Raw genomic sequence first — 19,035 nt, forward strand, 5'->3', positions numbered from 1 at the left:
CGTTACAAATCTTTATAGGGGTCGGTGTTTCTTTTTAAAATTTATTAGATATCCATCAGATTCATTAAATGGCATTTTGCTCTTGAAAATTGATAAATATTAAAAAGACTTTAACTTTCGAGCAACATTTGATGCTCAGAAAATATAGGGTTAGCATTATAAATTACACAAAGCACAAGCACCACATTCACGACAGGTTAACGTTTAACTTAACTTTGCGAGGGTCAACCAGTGTACCTTTTTTTTTAATTTTACATTTTAGTTCGATAAATTGATTCTAACTTGAAAAGAAAAATACTACTTAGCTAGATAGACTGTTTTCATACTATATATATTTTTAAATGACATTTTTATAAAAGAAAATTATAACTAATTTTCTGTTTCCCCCCTACAATGTTGCAAATATGGAACAGCTCATCCTTCCCATCATGCAGTTGGATTAAGCATCAAGCATCATGGCGCTCATCTGTTCAAGTAAGTCTCTCACTTTTGTCAACTTTCTTGCAATTTTTCTGCATGATACATCCATTATAAGTAGTAGAGCAAGCTGGCTAATTGTCTTTGATATTTTATACTAATTGTCAGTACTATATTTACAAGGACATCGTAGTATTTGCTGATACCTGACGTGCTTGGTTTAGTCACGTTGTGATCACGTTTCCCAGTAACATTTAGTTAGGTAGGGCTTTGTACCTAAATACCTGTGCCTGTAGTCCTGTACTATGCCTATAAGATTTTTTTTGGTACAGGTGTAACCTGTGCCTCTACCTAAACAAACTATATCACTATTGAACACCACTTTTTGAGACTAAAGATATTAAGTAATTCCAAATCAAACATGACAATTGTGATCATTGTGCAGTTGAAAAGCACCTCCTTGTGAAAACTAAGAAAACTTTGTTTTGATGTTCGAATATGTAAATCCTCATAAATAGATGACAATTTCTCACTAGATAAGACAGTTGGCTACATTTATAACAGATAATTGATCAAACTTGTTTAGGTACAGGTAAAGGTCCGGACCTGTATGTATCTAAACCAGTGTACCTGTATTTAAAATTTCTTCTAAGGTACACAGCTCTAGTTGTCAGAGAATGGACCTCTCCCATTACAGTCAAAGTAAAACTGAAAATAAATTCATATAAAATACACAAAACAGTTACATGTACTAGTATGGTATGAATACATAGTCATACCAATTGGGGTAATATTACAAAGGGCAATAGATTATGCATTCCTATGTAATTGATATTTGACCATAACTGTCACGTTTCTGAAGTTAGTGTAACAGAATAAAGTAGATTCCATGGTATATGTTCATATGTGTTGCTCCTTTTTATTGCTGTCCCTTGAAGTTTCCAATGAAGTCCCGGAGCACCCAGTGGTCTCACCCATCTCCGGACATGTGTTTGAGCGGCGGCTGATTGAGAAGTTCGTGTCGGAGAATGGAACAGACCCAATGAATGGAGAGCCTCTCAGTTCTGACCAACTGGTAGAGATAAAAGGTGAGTTTTTATTGGTCAGCCACTTAGCAACAGAGTGAAGTAAGAGTATTTGGCTTGTCTGTTTGTGTGTGTTTCTGCTGTAACTGTTTAAGTTGCACCAAGCAAAAAGTGGTTGCAATGTGCAAGTGGGTATTTTACACGCTGCATTAGGCCATACCAACTTAAATTTATGGGTGACATCCCCAGGACACCCTAAAAACTAATGTGCATGGGCATTAGATTCTGCAAAAAATATGTTTCTAAACCTCAGGACTAAACATCCAGACCAGTCTTTCCCAGGAACACACATTCATGCAGTCGTTTGCTATTGGGGTAGGTACTCCTTAATAATACATGAATAAGGGTTAAACTTAAAGTCTTCAATATAGGCGTGATTATTTGGCGAAGGTATGTGTTCCTGGCACTCTAGTTTCAATGTCATGTGGACTAACGGTACCGGTGTACTGATATGTCTTTATTCTCAGTGCAACCCACAGTGAAGCCGCGCCCACCGTCAGCCACCAGTATCCCAGCCATTCTGAAGGCCTTACAAGATGAGTGGGATGCCTGCATGCTGCACAGTTTCACACTCAGGCAGCAACTGCAGACTACTCGCCAAGGTAGGAGCCGTACTTCACATTCTTCACACACCACACAGTCTCACATTCTTCACACCACACACAGTCTCACATTCTTCACACCACACACAGTCTCACATTCTTCACAGCACACACAGTCTCACATTCTTCACAGCACACACAGTCTCACATTCTTCACACCACTCACAGTCTCACATTCTTCACACCACACACAGTCTCACATTCTTCACAGCACACACAGTCTCACATTCTTCACAATTTTTTTATGAGGACGGCCTCTGGTTGCGTTCAAGCCGTCCAAAACGAAATGAGACCGTCATTGGACGGGTGGACGCCCCTCTGGCGGAAACACTGGTCTCACATTCTCCACACCACACACAGTCTCACATTCTTCACACCACACACAGTCTCACATTCTTCACACCACTCACAGTCTCACATTCTTCACACCACACACAGTCTCACATTCTCCACACCACACACAGTCTCACATTCTTCACACCACACACAGTCTCACATTCTCCACACCACACACAGTCTCACATTCTTCACACCACACAGTCTCACATTCTCCACACCACACACAGTCTCACATTCTTCACACCACACACAGTCTCACATTCTTCACACCACACACAGTCTCACATTCTCCACACCACACACAGTCTCACATTCTCCACACCACACACAGTCTCATACCACTCTTTGTTTTACCAGCTGCATTGTAACCAGCTCCAATTTTGGTATGTTTTCTTGTTTGTAGAGTTGTCTCACGCCCTGTACCAGCATGATGCAGCATGTCGTGTGATCGCACGCCTGACTAAAGAGGTGACGGCAGCGCGTGAGGCCCTGGCAACCCTGAAGCCCCAGGCTGGGATCGCTGTCCCCGCCCCTTCAGTCCCCGCAGTGGCGCAGCCTGCAGCTGCAGCAGAACCCATGGAGATGGCTGCAGAACCCGGGGAGGAAGGCATGACTGAAGAGATCATACAGAAGGTTGGATGTATTACTGTTTCCAGTAGGGAATACACTGATTTCGCTGGTGTGTTATTCTTACCTTTTCTGTCATTTTGGCAATGCCTCAGGGCAAACCTATTGTGTGCAAGTAGCTTGACAAAAGGCAAATTACTGGCAAACACTTAAATTTTTCTCAGGGCTACAAATAACTAAATTGAAAGCCTTAGAAATTTGAGATAAATGGGAGTGTCACAATTGCATTCATTGTTTTACTTCAATCACTGGCATAAATGGCAGTGAAAATGACTTCTATAAGTTAGCATAACGGCCCTGGCTTCTACTTCAGTCTTGTGCTTTTTGCTAAATGCCCACTATTAGATTGGCTGCCTGCATGCATGGGACCCTTCTGGGTGGTGCAGAGAAGCAATGGACCACTTGAGTGCCCTTTTTCCCCATCAAGTATTGCGCAATTCCAGCTATCTATGCCGAGAAGTTGTGATGTTTATTTCGACTGATGAAATACTTAGCACAATACTGTGACTATTAGTTATCTTGTAGCAAAATAGAAGAAAGAAAAAACTCTGACGTTGCCTTAGCAGCACAGCTTACGTTTAGAAGGGGAGGGGGCTTACTCTCCAAACAGATGTTGATAAGAAAAATCGTGACCTTTTCATTATGTGTCCAGTCATTCAATACCTTCTACCACCATTGTATTCTCACAATTATTTCAACTGCGTTGCTAGCTTTTTAAAAAGCATTTGTTGTTTCTCCATAGCTGCAAGACAAGGCAGCAGTGCTGACTGCAGACAGGAAGAAGCGTGGTAAGAAGGTACCAGAAGAACTGATGCCAGCAGAAAACTTGTCCAACTTCAAGCAACAGGCATCACATCCGGTAAGCTGCCTTTTGGGGGAAGGTCTTGGGGCTCGTGTGATTGTGATTGTTCATTAAGTCTTGTCAGTCTGGATGGTTAAACATGACAGTAGTCGTGTGGACTGAAATTGTGAACATCTGGCATAAATGTTATTAAGAGCTTTCAATTCAGTCCTTATTTGAATGTGTCAGGTGAATATAAAATTTGTATGGTGCAAAGAACTTGACTTGAGCCCTGGCAAGTTGACGAAATTTCAAACAAATTTGTGATCTAGTAAAATTCAATCTGAAATTTCATCATTGTGTAGCGATTGCAGGACAATTGTAACTTTTCTGTTTACAACATCATGATTTGTATCTAAATCTACTTGTGTTTTTTCCTTTGTGTTTAAGTACAATCAGGGCTCAAAATACCCTTTTTGGTCAACTTGTTACTTGCACCAGAAGAAAACTACTTGCACAACTTAAGATAGTGGACTAAATATTTAGTATTAAACCTTTATCTCCTCTTCTGAAAATGTGCAAATGAACATGTCAGGCTGAGTGAAAGGGGATACATGAAGACCACATATTTGGATATTTGTTTTTCCATGGTGCATTTTATTTTTGGTTTTGAATGGTACAAACAGTTTCATAAAGAGGTGAATTTAGGCTTGTTGAAAAACAAATTAATGTCTACAACTCGATAAGATTCATTCTTTTTATTAGATTTCTTCTGAACACTTCGAGTGACATCCATTACTGGAATAAAGTGTTATCACAACCCAATACAAATACATGTAACTGGAAAAAACAGTTTAACATATCAAAGTCACTACTTGTATGCGAATGTGACTCACATGCAAATCAAGGTAAGACAACACCATAGGAACTGTAAGCATTGTAGAGATGGAATTGTGTTTAGATATTGTTTACCTTGATGTCTAACCTCCATGAACAAATTTGGGCTTTTTTTTATTCAGGGTTATTTTACCTTTCATAGATTAGCCTTATTGAACTATAGTCATGTACCAGTAAATGCCATACTTTGTGCCTTGTACAATTATTGGTAATGTTACGATGCCCCTGTTCAGGGTCTGCACAGTGCCAGTATCCCAGGGATCCTCTCTATGGACATCCACACTGCAGACACCTCCAAGATTCTCACAGGTAAGCACAACTCCACAGTGTGGGATCCCCAGTACTGTCAGGGACATCACTGCTGTAGAGAAAGTCCAGTTTAGTGCCGCCAATTGGATTTGCCACAGTTTCATTCCTTTAAAAGGAGATTTTATTAAATTAAAAGCTTTTATAGCACAGAAACAGACCAGATATTCAGGGGACACCTTCTGTAACACGTTTGTTGTGGTGGATTTAGTACTTGTCACGAAAGGGCCGATATTCTGTGGGAATCCCTGAGGCAAGTTCTCCAAAAAGACAACCTGACAAGTAGATTTTGTATGTTTTGTCAACCTCCATTTATGAGGCTTTCCATCAATGAGTTTTCTTGAAATTTAGGATTCATAAATGACAGACCGATCTGAACATATACGTAACAAGATGATGAAGATCTGTGCAGCATGGACAACTCACCAGAGTGAGCTTTAATGCCGCTGCGCACTCCTGATGATACATGTTCCTTATCTTTAGACAAAAAGAACTGCTGTCTCATTTATCTTAGTCATGTTGTGTAGAAAATAAAGGGTATGTACTAATTTTGTGTGTATAAAACAGACCTGTTGGTAGCTGTGACCAGTAGAGTGTTGGTTCAGGAGCGGATACTATTTTCTACACAGGTGGTGCCGACAAAAATGCCGTCGTGTTTGACAAAGAGAGCGAACAGGTGGTCTGCATCCTCAAGGGTCACCGACAGAAGGTTAACAATGTGCTGTACCATCCTTCAGAGGTAAGGTTAACAATGTGCTGTACCATCCTTCAGAGGTAAGGTTAACAATGTGCTGTACCATCCTTCAGAGGTAAGGTTAACAATGTGCTGTACCATCCTTCAGAGGTAAGGTTAACAATGTGCTGTACCATCCTTCAGAGGTAAGGTTAACAATGTGCTGTACCATCCTTCAGAGGTAAGGTTAACAATGTGCTGTACCATCCTTCAGAGGTAAGGTTAACAATGTGCTGTACCATCCTTCAGAGGTAAGGTTAACAATGTGCTGTACCATCCTTCAGAGGTAAGGTTAACAATGTGCTGTACCATCCTTCAGAGGTAAGGTTAACAATGTGCTGTACCATCCTTCAGAGGTAAGGTTAACAATGTGCTGTACCATCCTTCAGAGGTAAGGTTAACAATGTGCTGTACCATCCTTCAGAGGTAAGGTTAACAATGTGCTGTACCATCCTTCAGAGGTAAGGTTAACAATGTGCTGTACCATCCTTCAGAGGTAAGGTTAACAATGTGCTGTACCATCCTTCAGAGGTAAGGTTAACAATGTGCTGTACCATCCTTCAGAGGTAAGGTTAACAATGTGCTGTACCATCCTTCAGAGGTAAGGAATGGTGATTTATGAACAGAGCTATTTATGATACTAAAAGTATTCACACAGGTACCTATATAATGATGAAGTTTGCTATAATTTGAGATTCACCATGATTGATTAGTTGAGAATTAAGGAGTTCACCAATGCTTTTTCTGTAGAACCTGGTGTTCACAGCATCACCAGACTCAACCATTCGAGTATGGGGGGTGCCTAGTGGACAGTGCAGTAACATCATCCAGGCACATGATGGCGCTGTTACCGGCATCTCACTTCATGCCACAGGAGACTTCCTTCTGTCAGCCTCAGAGGACCAGGTAAGATGATGTTTCTGTTACAAACAAACAGCATCAATGTTTGTATCCTCAATTTGTACTTTGCAACAGTAGGATTAAATTCCACATGGAGGTGAAAATGTCTAAGTGACATCCTTGTGGTTAGAAATCTAGAGTAGAGAAGACATTTAGCAATTTCTCTATGCCAAGATCTGTTCTGCAAACTAAGTTCAGCGAGATAACCTCCCTCAGAAAACCTAGTTCAGATTAGTGTGGGCTGAACGCCAGCCAGAGTCCACAATGCCCAGGTCAGTATGGCAAGGAAATGTAAGTTTTATCTGGCCTGGCGTTGATTCGCGATTTTCCACATGGGCTAAGGTTCTCTATGTAAGGGAAATGAGTTAGCCAGGAGAAGGAGTTACACTGCCACTAAAGCTTGCTTGATTTCCAAACCATGTCCTAGTGGTCACCTCTTCAAGCCAGTTACTTTTTCTCGGTTCTGAAAAGATATCTCATAGATGGAAGTATTAAGCAACCTTCCCAAGATGACCACCCGTCCAATGAGGACACAGTCATGTTTTATGGTTACCGGACAGGGTCCCAATCCCTGCTAATGGCAGACACCAATTTTCCAAATTTGGGTGGGCACCATTACAGTGTACCGAAACAAAACCGATTTTTCTTGTTGAACCGGTCCAGAAAAAACAGACGTGAACCAGTGGACCGGAAGATTCGAAATAAAAGACATTATACAGGCAAGTAGACGAGAGTTGATAGTCATTTTTACCAAGTTAGGCCACAGCAAGTAGATTTTGTGGATGATATCTGCACGCTCATTAATTTTGGCCTCATTTCAGAAAAAGTTTTTTCTTTAAGGTAGACCAAAATGGGTAGATAGGTTGTGTAGTAAACTAATCATTGTATGTAGAATTGACACTAGATAGGTAGCCTTGGCCTTGACACTTGCAGGATAGTTGTAAGAAAGGCCCCAATATGAAAACCATAAGTGTAGTTGACAACATGATTGGTGATGTACCAGTCTACAACACTTTCTTAAACTAGTTCGCTTCTTCAATACAGGAATGAATGCCTTGTTGGTTGTGATGCCACATTTTGCCACTTCAATTATATTCAATATTTATTGTGTCGACTTTTTTTTGCCAACTTGTTTTTTTACCCTTCTTGTTTTTATTGTTGCCCTATCTCATTATTTTGGCAGTTTGCAGAGGAAAGTAGAATAGTCCTGCTAGTCTTGCTGCCATTTTAGTGTTTTGTCGAGCACAGTTTTGAAATTCAGAAATGGCAGTCCAATCTTAACTTATTCCCAAACAAAATGATCCAGATTTGTACAGCATGTCCAGAATGGGCTATATTGACAATAAACACTTCCAATGACATGCCACTGAATTTTTTTGTTCCCAGTTAGTCGTCTTGAGCAGGTTCGACTGAACTTAGAGATGAGATATTTCCAGTTGTTGACTACGTGTTTGTGTTTCAGTTCTGGGCGTTCTCAGACGTGCGGACAGGTCGTGTGCTGACTAAGGTCACTGATGAGTCCAGTAAGACATGTAAGTGTCTGTCTTGTGGAGACTTAAACTAGAATTCCACGAACCCATACCTTGGCCAAATTATTTTACCTTTACAACTGGTGTATTAAATGTGTTTGTCATGTCTTTTCAAGGTCTTATGAAGATCTACCCACATACTAAATATCAACATAATCCATCCAGGCGTTCTCCAGTTATGCTGGTCTTCTACAAACACACACACACATACAAACGCTACTGAAAATATAACCTTGGCGAAGAAATAACTACTGGGTGTGCTACAAACTGTCTCATTGTGTGCTTAAGTAATGTTGGCAGCTACAGAGTAGCCTTGCTGGTCAAGCTTAAAGACAATGTCCGGAATAGATTGCTAATACTGATAAACTGATACATGTACATGTATGGTCTTATTGATATCAGTATGTACTCCTACTGCTCGTCTGTTGTTGTTCTGACAATGGAAGTTAATATTGACCTTGAAGCAGCACATTATCCTGTTGTGGAATTCAAAGTTGGTTAAAGTAAGCTTTAATTGATCACTGTCAATCCACACCTTCCCCACTCCCTCTCACTCACTTTCGGTTTTTGTCTGTTGTTCCTCCCCAGCGCTGACTTGTGCCCAGTTTCACCCTGATGGCCTGATCTTCGGCACGGGGACAGACGACAGTCAGGTCAAGATCTGGGACCTGAAGGAGAGAACTAACGTCGCCAACTTTCCAGGTAAAGACTTTCACTAAGTTGTCACATTTCCACTTGGACAGTACTTCAAGCAACTAGTCCTTGACCAAATCCTACCCCGCTGCTATTCCTAAAAGGTGTACACCGTACACTTCCATATAAAAGGAAAGATCGGCCTACAGGCTGCTTTTCATTGAGGTCATAAGGGAAGAGATCAGGGTCAGATGAAATATAACAGAGATACATGTTACGTCCTAATTGGCTTGTTCTTTCTTTATTTTCAGGACACTCTGGTCCCATCACTGCCATTGCCTTTTCTGAGAACGGCTACTACCTGGCTACTGCTGCAGATGACTCCATGGTTAAGCTCTGGGATCTGAGGAAACTGAAAAACTTCAAGACTATTTCACTGGATGAGCGTTATGAGGACAGATACGAGGTTTGTAGTCCAATCAAATAGCTCATGGAACCATTCTAACTTTGATGAAGGGCTAATGACCCGCCCCGAGGTGTATATGGTGTCATAACGCCTCACCAGGTCCTTTGCTATAACCACCGAATAAAACCACCGAGTGAGCGAACCAAGGAATATGTTGGTCATTAACGTTATTATCATATAGCCCAACAAGCATTAAAGCACAATTTGTCAGTAGAAAACTGCTATCTGGAGAGCATTTTTAATGGGCCAGTACATAGAAATGACAGATGTTCCCAGGAGGATGATACAATAAATACTTTATAAGTTGCATACAGAATAAAGACATGTAAGTTTCTAACAGGCTCTCTTTTCCACCCTCAGATCAAGTCCCTGTGTTTTGACCAGAGTGGTACCTACTTGGCTGTGGCAGGCAGTGATATCAGGTTAGTCACTGCCTTGTTTTATGTATCACACATCTTATGATGTCATCATCATGGGTTACCCCCATATAACCCCGCGAGGGGCAAAGTAGGGGGGGGAGCTGAGGTCCCGGGTTAGGGCGGGCAGCCCTCCTGCCTGGCGCGGAAGTTCTCAACTGAAATATATGTTAGATGGTACAGCATGTATCTCATCTTGTTACCTGCTTGAGAACACTCCTGGTCCCAAGGAGATTTCTGTACTTAGTACTTTTAACCAAAGATGGCCATGTGCACAAACAAAGTGTAGAATTTACTTTAGTATTACCCTATCTTTAATACAACAGGATAGTGCACATGTAACTCCAATAAAGTATGTTTGTCAAGTACACATGCAGCATTTGTAAAGTGAAACTAATTTTGTACCATTTAATAAAACCAAACAAACTATCCCCTAAAAGAATAAGATTTAAGGGTTTACTGTTTGTTCTTTGCATGGTTATTCAATAATTTTTACAACTGTCATGACACCCACGGGTTGATGTAGAATGTAGACAACTTTTTTCTTCTTTGTCAATCTTTTTCGTATCAGTTTTTGTGCGTCCACAGGATGACAGACAGTAATGTCTAAAGCTAAGGGCACAACCCACTTAACGTGCAATTTGTCCGTACGTTTTTTGGAGGCCACGTATTTCTGAAAATGTTCAGGCTGTCCAGGGCAGGCACGTCGTCCGTACTGGCTCGTACGGGGGGCGAATCCGCAGCCCGATGGCACACAAAGTTTTGCCTGCACGTAAAATTCTACAGTGTGTCTGCGTGCTCCAAAATCCGAGTTTTTACGGAGGCGGCACTTACCACTTACGGATCCCAAAAGATTTCCCACGTTTCGGCACATAGACCTACAGCGGGTTGTGCCCTTAGCTTACTACTAACTACACCTGTGTAGTGTGAAGCCCACTCACACCTCCCCTTTCTGGCCTGTCCTGTAGGGTGTATCTGTGTAAGCAGTGGCAGGAGCTGGTGGTGATGAAGGAACACACGGCACCGGTCACCTCCATCAAGTTTGGGAACCACGCAGCCTTCCTGGCCTCCACCAGCATGGACCGCTCCCTCAAGATCTATGGGCTATAGATGGTCCAGAGAAAATAATTCAAGCTACCACTGAATGTAGAAACTCGCTGAAAGACAGGTTGTAGATAGATGGGTTGTTTACACATGACATTAATCTCCAAGCAGATCCTACGGTGGCATAAGATAGTATCAAAAGCTGGCAGAGGAGTGAAACCGGCTTAGGAGTGAGTTTCGCTACCGGCAAATGGACACCTCTTGACTGACCAGTTTGGCCAGTTTGGTACTATCTTATGCCATTGTAGGATCTGCTTGGAGATTAACATGACATCACAGCTGCCATCCATGTTGGGTGATCCTTAAGAGTCAGGCTTCAAAATGCGTTTGATGTCAGAATTATCATTACATTAATTCAAGTTTACCTGGCAACATTCCGATGTAACATCCAATATGATGAATATCAACAATGACGCAAGTAAACAATTGATGGTGAACAACATCTGCACCATAGTTAGGTAAGGACAAACACATGGAATAGCTGATGTCCTTATTTCTGACTTTGACATTCTGAGTAAAACCCACTCCAGAGAAATGACTGTACTTGGTTAAGCAGAGGATCAGCTTCTATCTATGGCAACATTGCAGATGTGTACACCCCTCTCACACAAACACAAACCTGCAAACAGAAAAATTGTTTTTCCAAAGGTGTCACAACTTCAACAAGACAGATTCCAGACTTAACCCCTTCACATACCATATCCCCACACCTCACTAACATTGGGTGAAGTAAAAATGAAATTCATACAGGATATGTATAGACTGTTGCTACCAGTAACAACAACAGTACATATAACATGATTTCATACAGTCTTTTGTGGCCCATGATTACAAGATTCCCTTTTGTATACATCCATCCATCAGTGCCATATCATCCATATAGGCAGTATACATGGACTTGTGTAGTATACAGCTTGGGGAACTTTGCAGCTGGTTGAAAAGATGATGATTGATAGCAAGAGTAACCTGAGAGTCACAACAATAATGCCTTCTCTTTCAGTCTAGATGGTATCAGGTGGACCAGATATATGAACTGTAGAATCTGATATATGGCAGATGGGGTAGATTGTAGACCAGTAAAGCCTAAGGGGTTATACTTCGGAGAAGTACCAGGGAAACCACTGTGTATTTGTGTTTGTATTTACACTTTCTGTTTCACATTTTGGATGGATGGCATTTAAGTGTGTTACTTTGTAATAAGTTTTTCATTTTACAGTTTAGTACATATTTTCTATACCTTATGTAGAATAACCTATTTCCATTGGATAAATCAGTGATTTAGTGAAAATTGTTGATCTTCTACTGTACCATTGCCTCAACATAAAAATATGCTTTGTGGGTACTCCTGTAACAATTACGTTTTGAAGAGTGGAGAGTAGTAAATTTGTAGGATTCTACCACTAAAATGATGACCTTCCAAATCGACAGATTTTTGTAGTGACAGTACATTGTACTTCTTTGTAAGAATTGTCTGTTAAGAAGTCCAGAAGATTAGTGCTTTGCCCTTAGGCATGCCATTATTGGATAAGGTCTCAAAGTACTCATTACTTCTATTCCTTTTTCCGCATAGGTTTCTAATAAACATAGCAAGGAAAAGAGACTTACTTTTTAGTGTTTTATTGGGAAGATGTTATATACAGTGTATGATATTGCCACTATATTCTCTACTAAATCTTATATCCTTTTATCTTTCTTGTAGCCATTTACGAACTGGAAAATATGTTTTTGAAATGGACATAAGGTCCTGTCTGCATGTTACCGAAGGCTGCTTGGAAAATTATTTAGCCCCGTGGTATAAATGGTAACTCTGTATTTTTGTTTGATTCTCTATAGAATGAAATAATGTCATTCAATTAAAACTGTTAAAACATAATTATCCGTGATATTTGGTTCCCACCAGAGGCGTCGTCAGTAAATTTCTTAGAGGGGAACTATTGCTGACAAAATCTGTAGCACGTGGACTGCCGAAGACTCGAGGCATCACGCCACTCTAGGGGGTCCGGGGGTATGCTCCCCGGAAAAATTTTGAATTGATGACCCTCCGGCAAATTACACTAGTCTCTACCAGACTCCGGATCGCTGGAAAAATCGTAGAACTGGAACAGATAGAGGAGTAAGCCGGCCAGAGGAATATAGCTGGGTAGGGAACAGCACGCGATCCACGGACACATGGTCTTTAACTTACTGAAAGCGACACACACCCCACATATTTTCGCCATTTCGAACGTACACCAAAGGCGCGAGCAGTTGCATGATAGGTCCGGGGGACATTTCGAAGTCTGGACCCTCTGAAACGCCATTTCCTGCGTTTTGAGGGACAGATTTTGCTGTCAGGCTGAAAAGCAAATGCCATTCTTTTAGAAACAAAGGTTTATATGAGTGACAACCTCGCCCCAAACATATTTTCGCCATGACGTGAGCGCGCCAAAGGCGCAAGCCGTCGCAAGGCACAAGGGAGGTCCAGAGAAATATTGGCCATCTAAAGGGTCATTTCCTGCTTTCGAGGAGCACATTTTGCCTAAAACTACGCTACGTTTGACAATGGAATCTCTACGAATGAAAAGGTTTTTGAGGGCGACGCTTCCGCAACATATTCACCACCATGTCCAGTGCCGAAGGCCGGGAAGTTCGGAGAAATTTCAAAATCTGGACCCTTTGAAACTCCATTTCCTACATTTTTATGGCCCGATCTGGTTTTTATCTTGGCTATAACGGGTTACGAAGAATTTCGTGGTAACGCTTAGAAGTCCGGATAACAAAATAACGCTTCACGAATGATATACCGATAACGCTTAGAGCGGGTCGGTAACGATTAACGGTGAATTAAACGGAAAGGGCATCTCATGGCCTTCGGTCAATATTGACCATAGTAAAACCCTAATTGATATCAGCCCTACAGCGTCGACAGTGGCTATTAAAACAGTCCTTTACGAGAATGACAGTCTCTGCCACACAGGGCACATCTGTAAGCTGACTCAGGTTGCAGAGTTCTTTCCGCAGGATCCGCTTTAATTTTCTTCTGCTATGCGCATCAGTTGCTGACAGGAACAGTACGTATATTCATAGCTATTGTGTATTCTTTCTTCTTCTGATGAAATGAACAAAATGAGAGCTGTTTTAGCCAAATCTATGAGGGGGGAGTATGGCACAATGAAGCTATATCCATGCTGAACGCGTTTCAAAGCCAATAACTATCTAAATACAATTGATAACAATAGGGATGGGTACCGGTACAGAAATCAGGTCCAGGTCGGGTTCATGTCCAGAGGATCAGGTCCAGGTCCGTAGTGAACCTGGACTTGATTCAGTATGTAAAAACATCTGAATAGACGATACTCAAAACAATGGTCCATTTCGCTATAAAGAAATCTGTTTTGTGGAGTATTCGACTCCCACTGGCGTTTTAAAATCCTACAAAGCTAACTACCTCTGTACGATTGACTGTAAAACTTGGTAGAAATGACTACTTCTCTCTCGTTATTTTCTTTGATCGGTAACAGTTAAGCGCCCCAAAACGTGTGAATGCAAGATCATATAAACTGTTCATTTTCCAATAGGTCCAACATCCGGTCCACCGGATTTTTCAGGTCCGGTTTTTCTAGGAAAACCGGTTTTGTACCGGTACACTGTACCGGTACCCAGCCCTAGATAACAACATTCGAATGTGCCGCCAATACCACTGGGCAAGTTGCGCGGAACAGCATGGTCCTGTTGGGGCAAAGATGACTTTAAAAACTACCCTAGATTAATAAATTTAAAAGAACAAGGACCGGTACGTTTAGCGTCGATACAAAGTGCACGGCATGGCGTCGATGTAAACAATTATCTATCGTGTTATTTCAGTGAACTACTTGGGAAACTTTTCATTGGAAATGATCGATTAGATGGCCTTTAGAAAAATAACCCCGGGAGAAAAACCAAGTAACCGTAAACGGGTCACTCTGAAAGAATTTTTCGTCTGCAGACTTGTTTATTGAAGAAGCTCGCACTGCAATTAATCTAACAGAAGAAATATGATGCCATACAGAAGTTCAGGCGGACCGACTAAGATATCTTCCAAAAGGAGAGCTTTCAACTTCTACAAGCGCGTTTTCCGTAAATGACTGCGTTGTTTCGGTAAACTGGTAACGTTTCCTATGTGAAAATTCAAGCGTCCCTTGCGTTACCGAAAACCATTGCAAGAAGACAACAAGAGCAAAGTCAAGTAGAGTTTATAGTCAATTGCACCAAGTTTCTACAGTCAAACTCAAAGGTACAAAGACAGTTATAATCAGCCTTTATTACATGGAGATGGGATTTTAAAATGCAGTGGGAGTCAGCTAATCCACCAAACAGATTCCTTTGTAGCAAAATTGACCAATTACCATTGTTTTGAGTATTGCCAGTTGTCAAGTTTCCACAATCAGGTCCAGGTTCATGTCCGGATCCGGACTATGGAAATGATCCTCTGGACCTGAATTTTCTGTACTGGTACCTCCCCCTAACAACAATAGATTTTTTTCTTTCTTTCTTTCCTTTCACATCTTATTCTTTGACTTTAGATTCATTTTGGCATTCTATGGCATTACTTATCTGTTTTCTGATACTTTTTGTTCAATCTACGGAATATTTGTGCTCATTTTACAGCTGCTTTGCACAATTTATTGTGTGGTCGAAAACTTGGTGCTAGCGCGCCAATGTCATCCATATAATCAAGTCAACGTGATATTGGGTTGGGGTGGTCTACACTCATCACAAAAGGACATGTCCAAGATAACATGTAAACTCAAGTACAATACTTCACTCACATTTATTAAACTTGATTGTCAAATAGAGAGAACATACACTGATCATTAAAAACCATGTCTTTATAGATTTGTACATGAAGTATAACAATATTTGACAAACTGAGAGACATTAAACATTTTCTACCATTATGTTAGCCTTTTGATTTTAGTTTTATTCTTTCTACCTTCAGGCATATTGTATAAAATGGACAGTTCTATTAAGAGAAGGAAATTTATTACAATGCATGTCTTTCCTGACAAAGTAGTGGGTGTGCTGTTCAAGTTAGAGTTTGTATTGTAGGGATGTATATAAAAGATACTGAAAGCAACTAAAAACAGAATGACTAACTGTCAGAACGATATTTTTAGTGTACTTACCAATGTGAAGCCAATGTATTTATGCATGTTGATGATACATAGAACATGTGGACAGATTGTTGAGCTTCACACTGATAGGTGCACACAAAAAGGGGTAGCTACTGGGGTTACCTGGCAACCATAGTCTGGTTGTCAGTAACCATGGCAACCTCTGACACAACAGAAAACATGTCCTCCATCTTGTAATGCCAAGTCAGATCGATGATGTAGGACCTGTTCTCTGTCATGTGGGAGGTTACCGGTGTTGCTGCCCCTGCTGGCCTTTTCCCACACACTTACCAAACTTTTGTAACCCAAACACAAGGGTAAAAAGACTTGGTAAACCCATGAGAAGAAGCCAACAGGAACAGCAGATGTAGGGGAAACAAACTTTCTCAAAAACGACACCACTGAACGGCTGCTTAATGTACATAGATGTCTGCTGCAGTCTTCTCTTTCGGGTTGTCTTGTGAACTTCTTTCCTCTGGTGCCCTGCACCAGCTGTGGTGTACACAAGCAAGGATGTTTCCTGAGAAATGACAAAGAGTGGTGGGTTAGGTATGCAGCTGGCATTGCATATATAGTGTGGCTAGTAACATCATGTATACAATGCAAGAATCAAAAGCTATTTATTTTAGGTAAAAGTGGTCAAAAGTTGTCTGATTAGCCCTGAATCCACCCTATTCTAGGTCCAGTTCTCTCCTCTGATCGCAACCAGCTGGACTAATTATAAAACTTTTTAACTTTTTCAAAAGTAACAGTCAACTATCATGGCACCCTCATGACCAACTCCCATAGATGAACTTCCTCATACCTCTGTCACATTTGGCGAAAATAGATCGGACGGCAATTCTGCGGCAATCATGCAAGCCTAAGCTTATAATAATAACTTTATTGCACAACAATTGTACAAGGTACTAAGCATGGCTTATGTGTGACAGGGACAGTTTTCAGGTGAAAAATACGCGCAATCCTCTGTCGATCTTAAATATGGCCGATCTTGCATCAATAGGCCAGAAGATCGTGGATAATGTGACGGGTATTAGGACTACTTAGTGACTTCCAACCTGGGAGAGGGCAACTATGTTTGACAGGCTTAAGATGTGTAATAACTTTAAACTTACCAACAAACACCAATCCAAAACGATCCTTCCCTTGCTGTCACCACGACTACCAATCAGAGGACGACTTGGTGAGCGAGCGTTGTGATCTGGCCCGTGATGTAGGTCGTACCTGGACAGTCTGGTAGCTTTCTTTGTGACTGGATGGTAGATATTCTCACTCTCATACAGCATGGGAACCTGCAGAAAGATAGTGTACCAGATAATCAGACATGTCCTTTTGCTATTCCATAGACTTTGTTCGCGAAGCCAAACCGAGAGAGAGATATTCATATATAAAGAAATGACATGGTTTGTTTGCTACAAACACGGCGTTCAAACACCCTGCCCGCCACCGTACAACATGGGTAGGACACATATCCGACCCCAAAGGAAAACCAAACACCAAAGCTACTATAGCCATCTTTAACCAAATCGACTATGTACTATGCAGATCAACAAGCAAACCACTGTTGAAAGACTCACGTACCTACGGAGGCACAGACCTCAACTCAGACCACAAACCAGTCGTCACCCGTATAAGAATGGAAAATATATGCCTGGTTCACAAAAAACACAAAAGACAGAAACGCCAGGTCAAATACAACCTGGAAAGGCTCAATGACCCTAGCACACAAACCCAATACAAGAAAAGCCTAGCAAACCAGCTGTCCAAAACAGAAGAAGACAGCGACCCGAACACAACCTTAACTGCCATCCTTAAATGCATGGAAACATCAGCTGCAGGCACGCTAGGGGTACTGAAAAACACAAACAACAGGCAGAGGCATCAAACAGAAGACCCAGTCATCATGAAACTGTCAGAAAAGCAAAAGGCCCTGAGGTTGCGCATCTACCAAACTGGTCAAAGTGAGGACAGAAAACCCGCACGAAAAGAACGCAACAAAATCCTCAAAGAAATTAGTAAACATCTGAAAAACCAAGCAATCGAGAAAGCAAATGCACTGGCAAACGAAATCACAGACGACAGCCGGAAAATGTTCAAGGCAGCCCGTGCCCTCAAAGTTTGTGGCCCTCCACCTTCCCTCTCAGTGCACAATACCCATGGACAATTCATCTCAACTGATAAGGGTAAAGCAGATGCCATCAGGGAATGGTTCAAGGAACAGTTTACAGACCCAGAAGGGGACCACTTAGAACCTTTCCAAGGAGAACCCAGACCCCTGAAAGACCCTATAAAAGAAGATGAAATTAAGAAAGCCATAAAGTCACTAAGCAACGGACGCTCACCCGGTCCCGATGGAGTTAGCAACGAACTCTTTAAGCATGGGAGCGATGCCATAGCACCATATATTGCTGCTATCATCAACGTTGCCTTTGAGCGCCACCATCCTATTGAAGCATTGGGACAAGGAACCCTCATTGCTTTACCTAAACCCAAAAAGCCACCAGGACCTCCTGCAAACTTACGTCCCATTGTCCTCCTGAACAGCATACGTAAGATACTGTCTACTGTCACACTACATCGCATCAGGGACAAAATAGATGCTTTCACAGGACCATACCAAAGTGGCTTTAAGAGAGGGCGCAGTTGCGCGGACATAGTCTGGGCCCAGCGCATGCTTACTTCAGTGGTTATGTCTAAACACTGGGACTTCTACAAGATGGGGATAGATATGTCAAGGGCATTTGACACAATCAAAAGGTCAAAGATCCTAGATGTGCTGTACCAAGCAGGGTGCAATGAAGATGAACTGCGCCTTGTGAGAATACTTTTAGCAGGTACTAAACTGAATGTCCGTGTTGGATCAACCTACTCAGCGGACTTCGAAACAACAATAGGGTCTCCACAAGGGGACAGTCTCTCCCCAGTACTGTTCACCTGCTACCTGGCATCAGCATTAGCATCAATAAGATCGCACTCCACAAGGCCCAACCCTCCAGTATCACGTCTGGGCATTCCATTGGAGATGGAATATGCAGATGACGTCGACTTCATCGACGAGGAGAAGGCCA

At 41.6% G+C, this 19,035-nt stretch overlaps 2 protein-coding genes across 4 annotated transcripts in view; one reads left to right on the forward strand and one right to left on the reverse strand.

Annotated features, from left to right (window-relative positions):
* The first annotated feature begins 407 nt into the window (after nucleotides 1-407).
* On the forward strand, nucleotides 408-12,435 carry LOC118426699 (pre-mRNA-processing factor 19-like). Its single transcript, XM_035836228.1, has 13 exons — nucleotides 408-474; nucleotides 1,356-1,505; nucleotides 1,970-2,104; nucleotides 2,847-3,076; nucleotides 3,813-3,929; nucleotides 4,982-5,057; nucleotides 5,684-5,793; nucleotides 6,538-6,693; nucleotides 8,150-8,219; nucleotides 8,805-8,918; nucleotides 9,161-9,315; nucleotides 9,676-9,737; nucleotides 10,700-12,435. Exons 1-13 carry the CDS (start codon nucleotides 456-458, stop codon nucleotides 10,839-10,841), a joined length of 1,536 nt encoding a protein of 511 aa, XP_035692121.1. The 5' UTR covers nucleotides 408-455; the 3' UTR covers nucleotides 10,842-12,435.
* Nucleotides 12,436-15,667: 3,232 nt separating this feature from the next.
* Nucleotides 15,668-19,035, reverse strand: part of LOC118426702 — a 6,964-nt gene continuing 3,596 nt past the window's right edge. For all 3 annotated transcript variants that reach the window (XM_035836234.1, XM_035836232.1, XM_035836233.1), the window contains 2 exons: nucleotides 17,083-17,259; nucleotides 15,668-16,487 (listed from right to left, as the gene is read on the reverse strand). In XM_035836234.1, the coding sequence (XP_035692127.1) occupies nucleotides 16,215-16,487; nucleotides 17,083-17,259 (450 nt within the window). In that variant the 3' untranslated portion in view covers nucleotides 15,668-16,214. The remainder of the gene's footprint in view (nucleotides 16,488-17,082; nucleotides 17,260-19,035) is intronic.

This window comes from Branchiostoma floridae, chromosome 11, assembly GCF_000003815.2.
Source record: "Branchiostoma floridae strain S238N-H82 chromosome 11, Bfl_VNyyK, whole genome shotgun sequence".
NCBI classification, from domain to species: Eukaryota; Metazoa; Chordata; class Leptocardii; order Amphioxiformes; family Branchiostomatidae; genus Branchiostoma; species Branchiostoma floridae.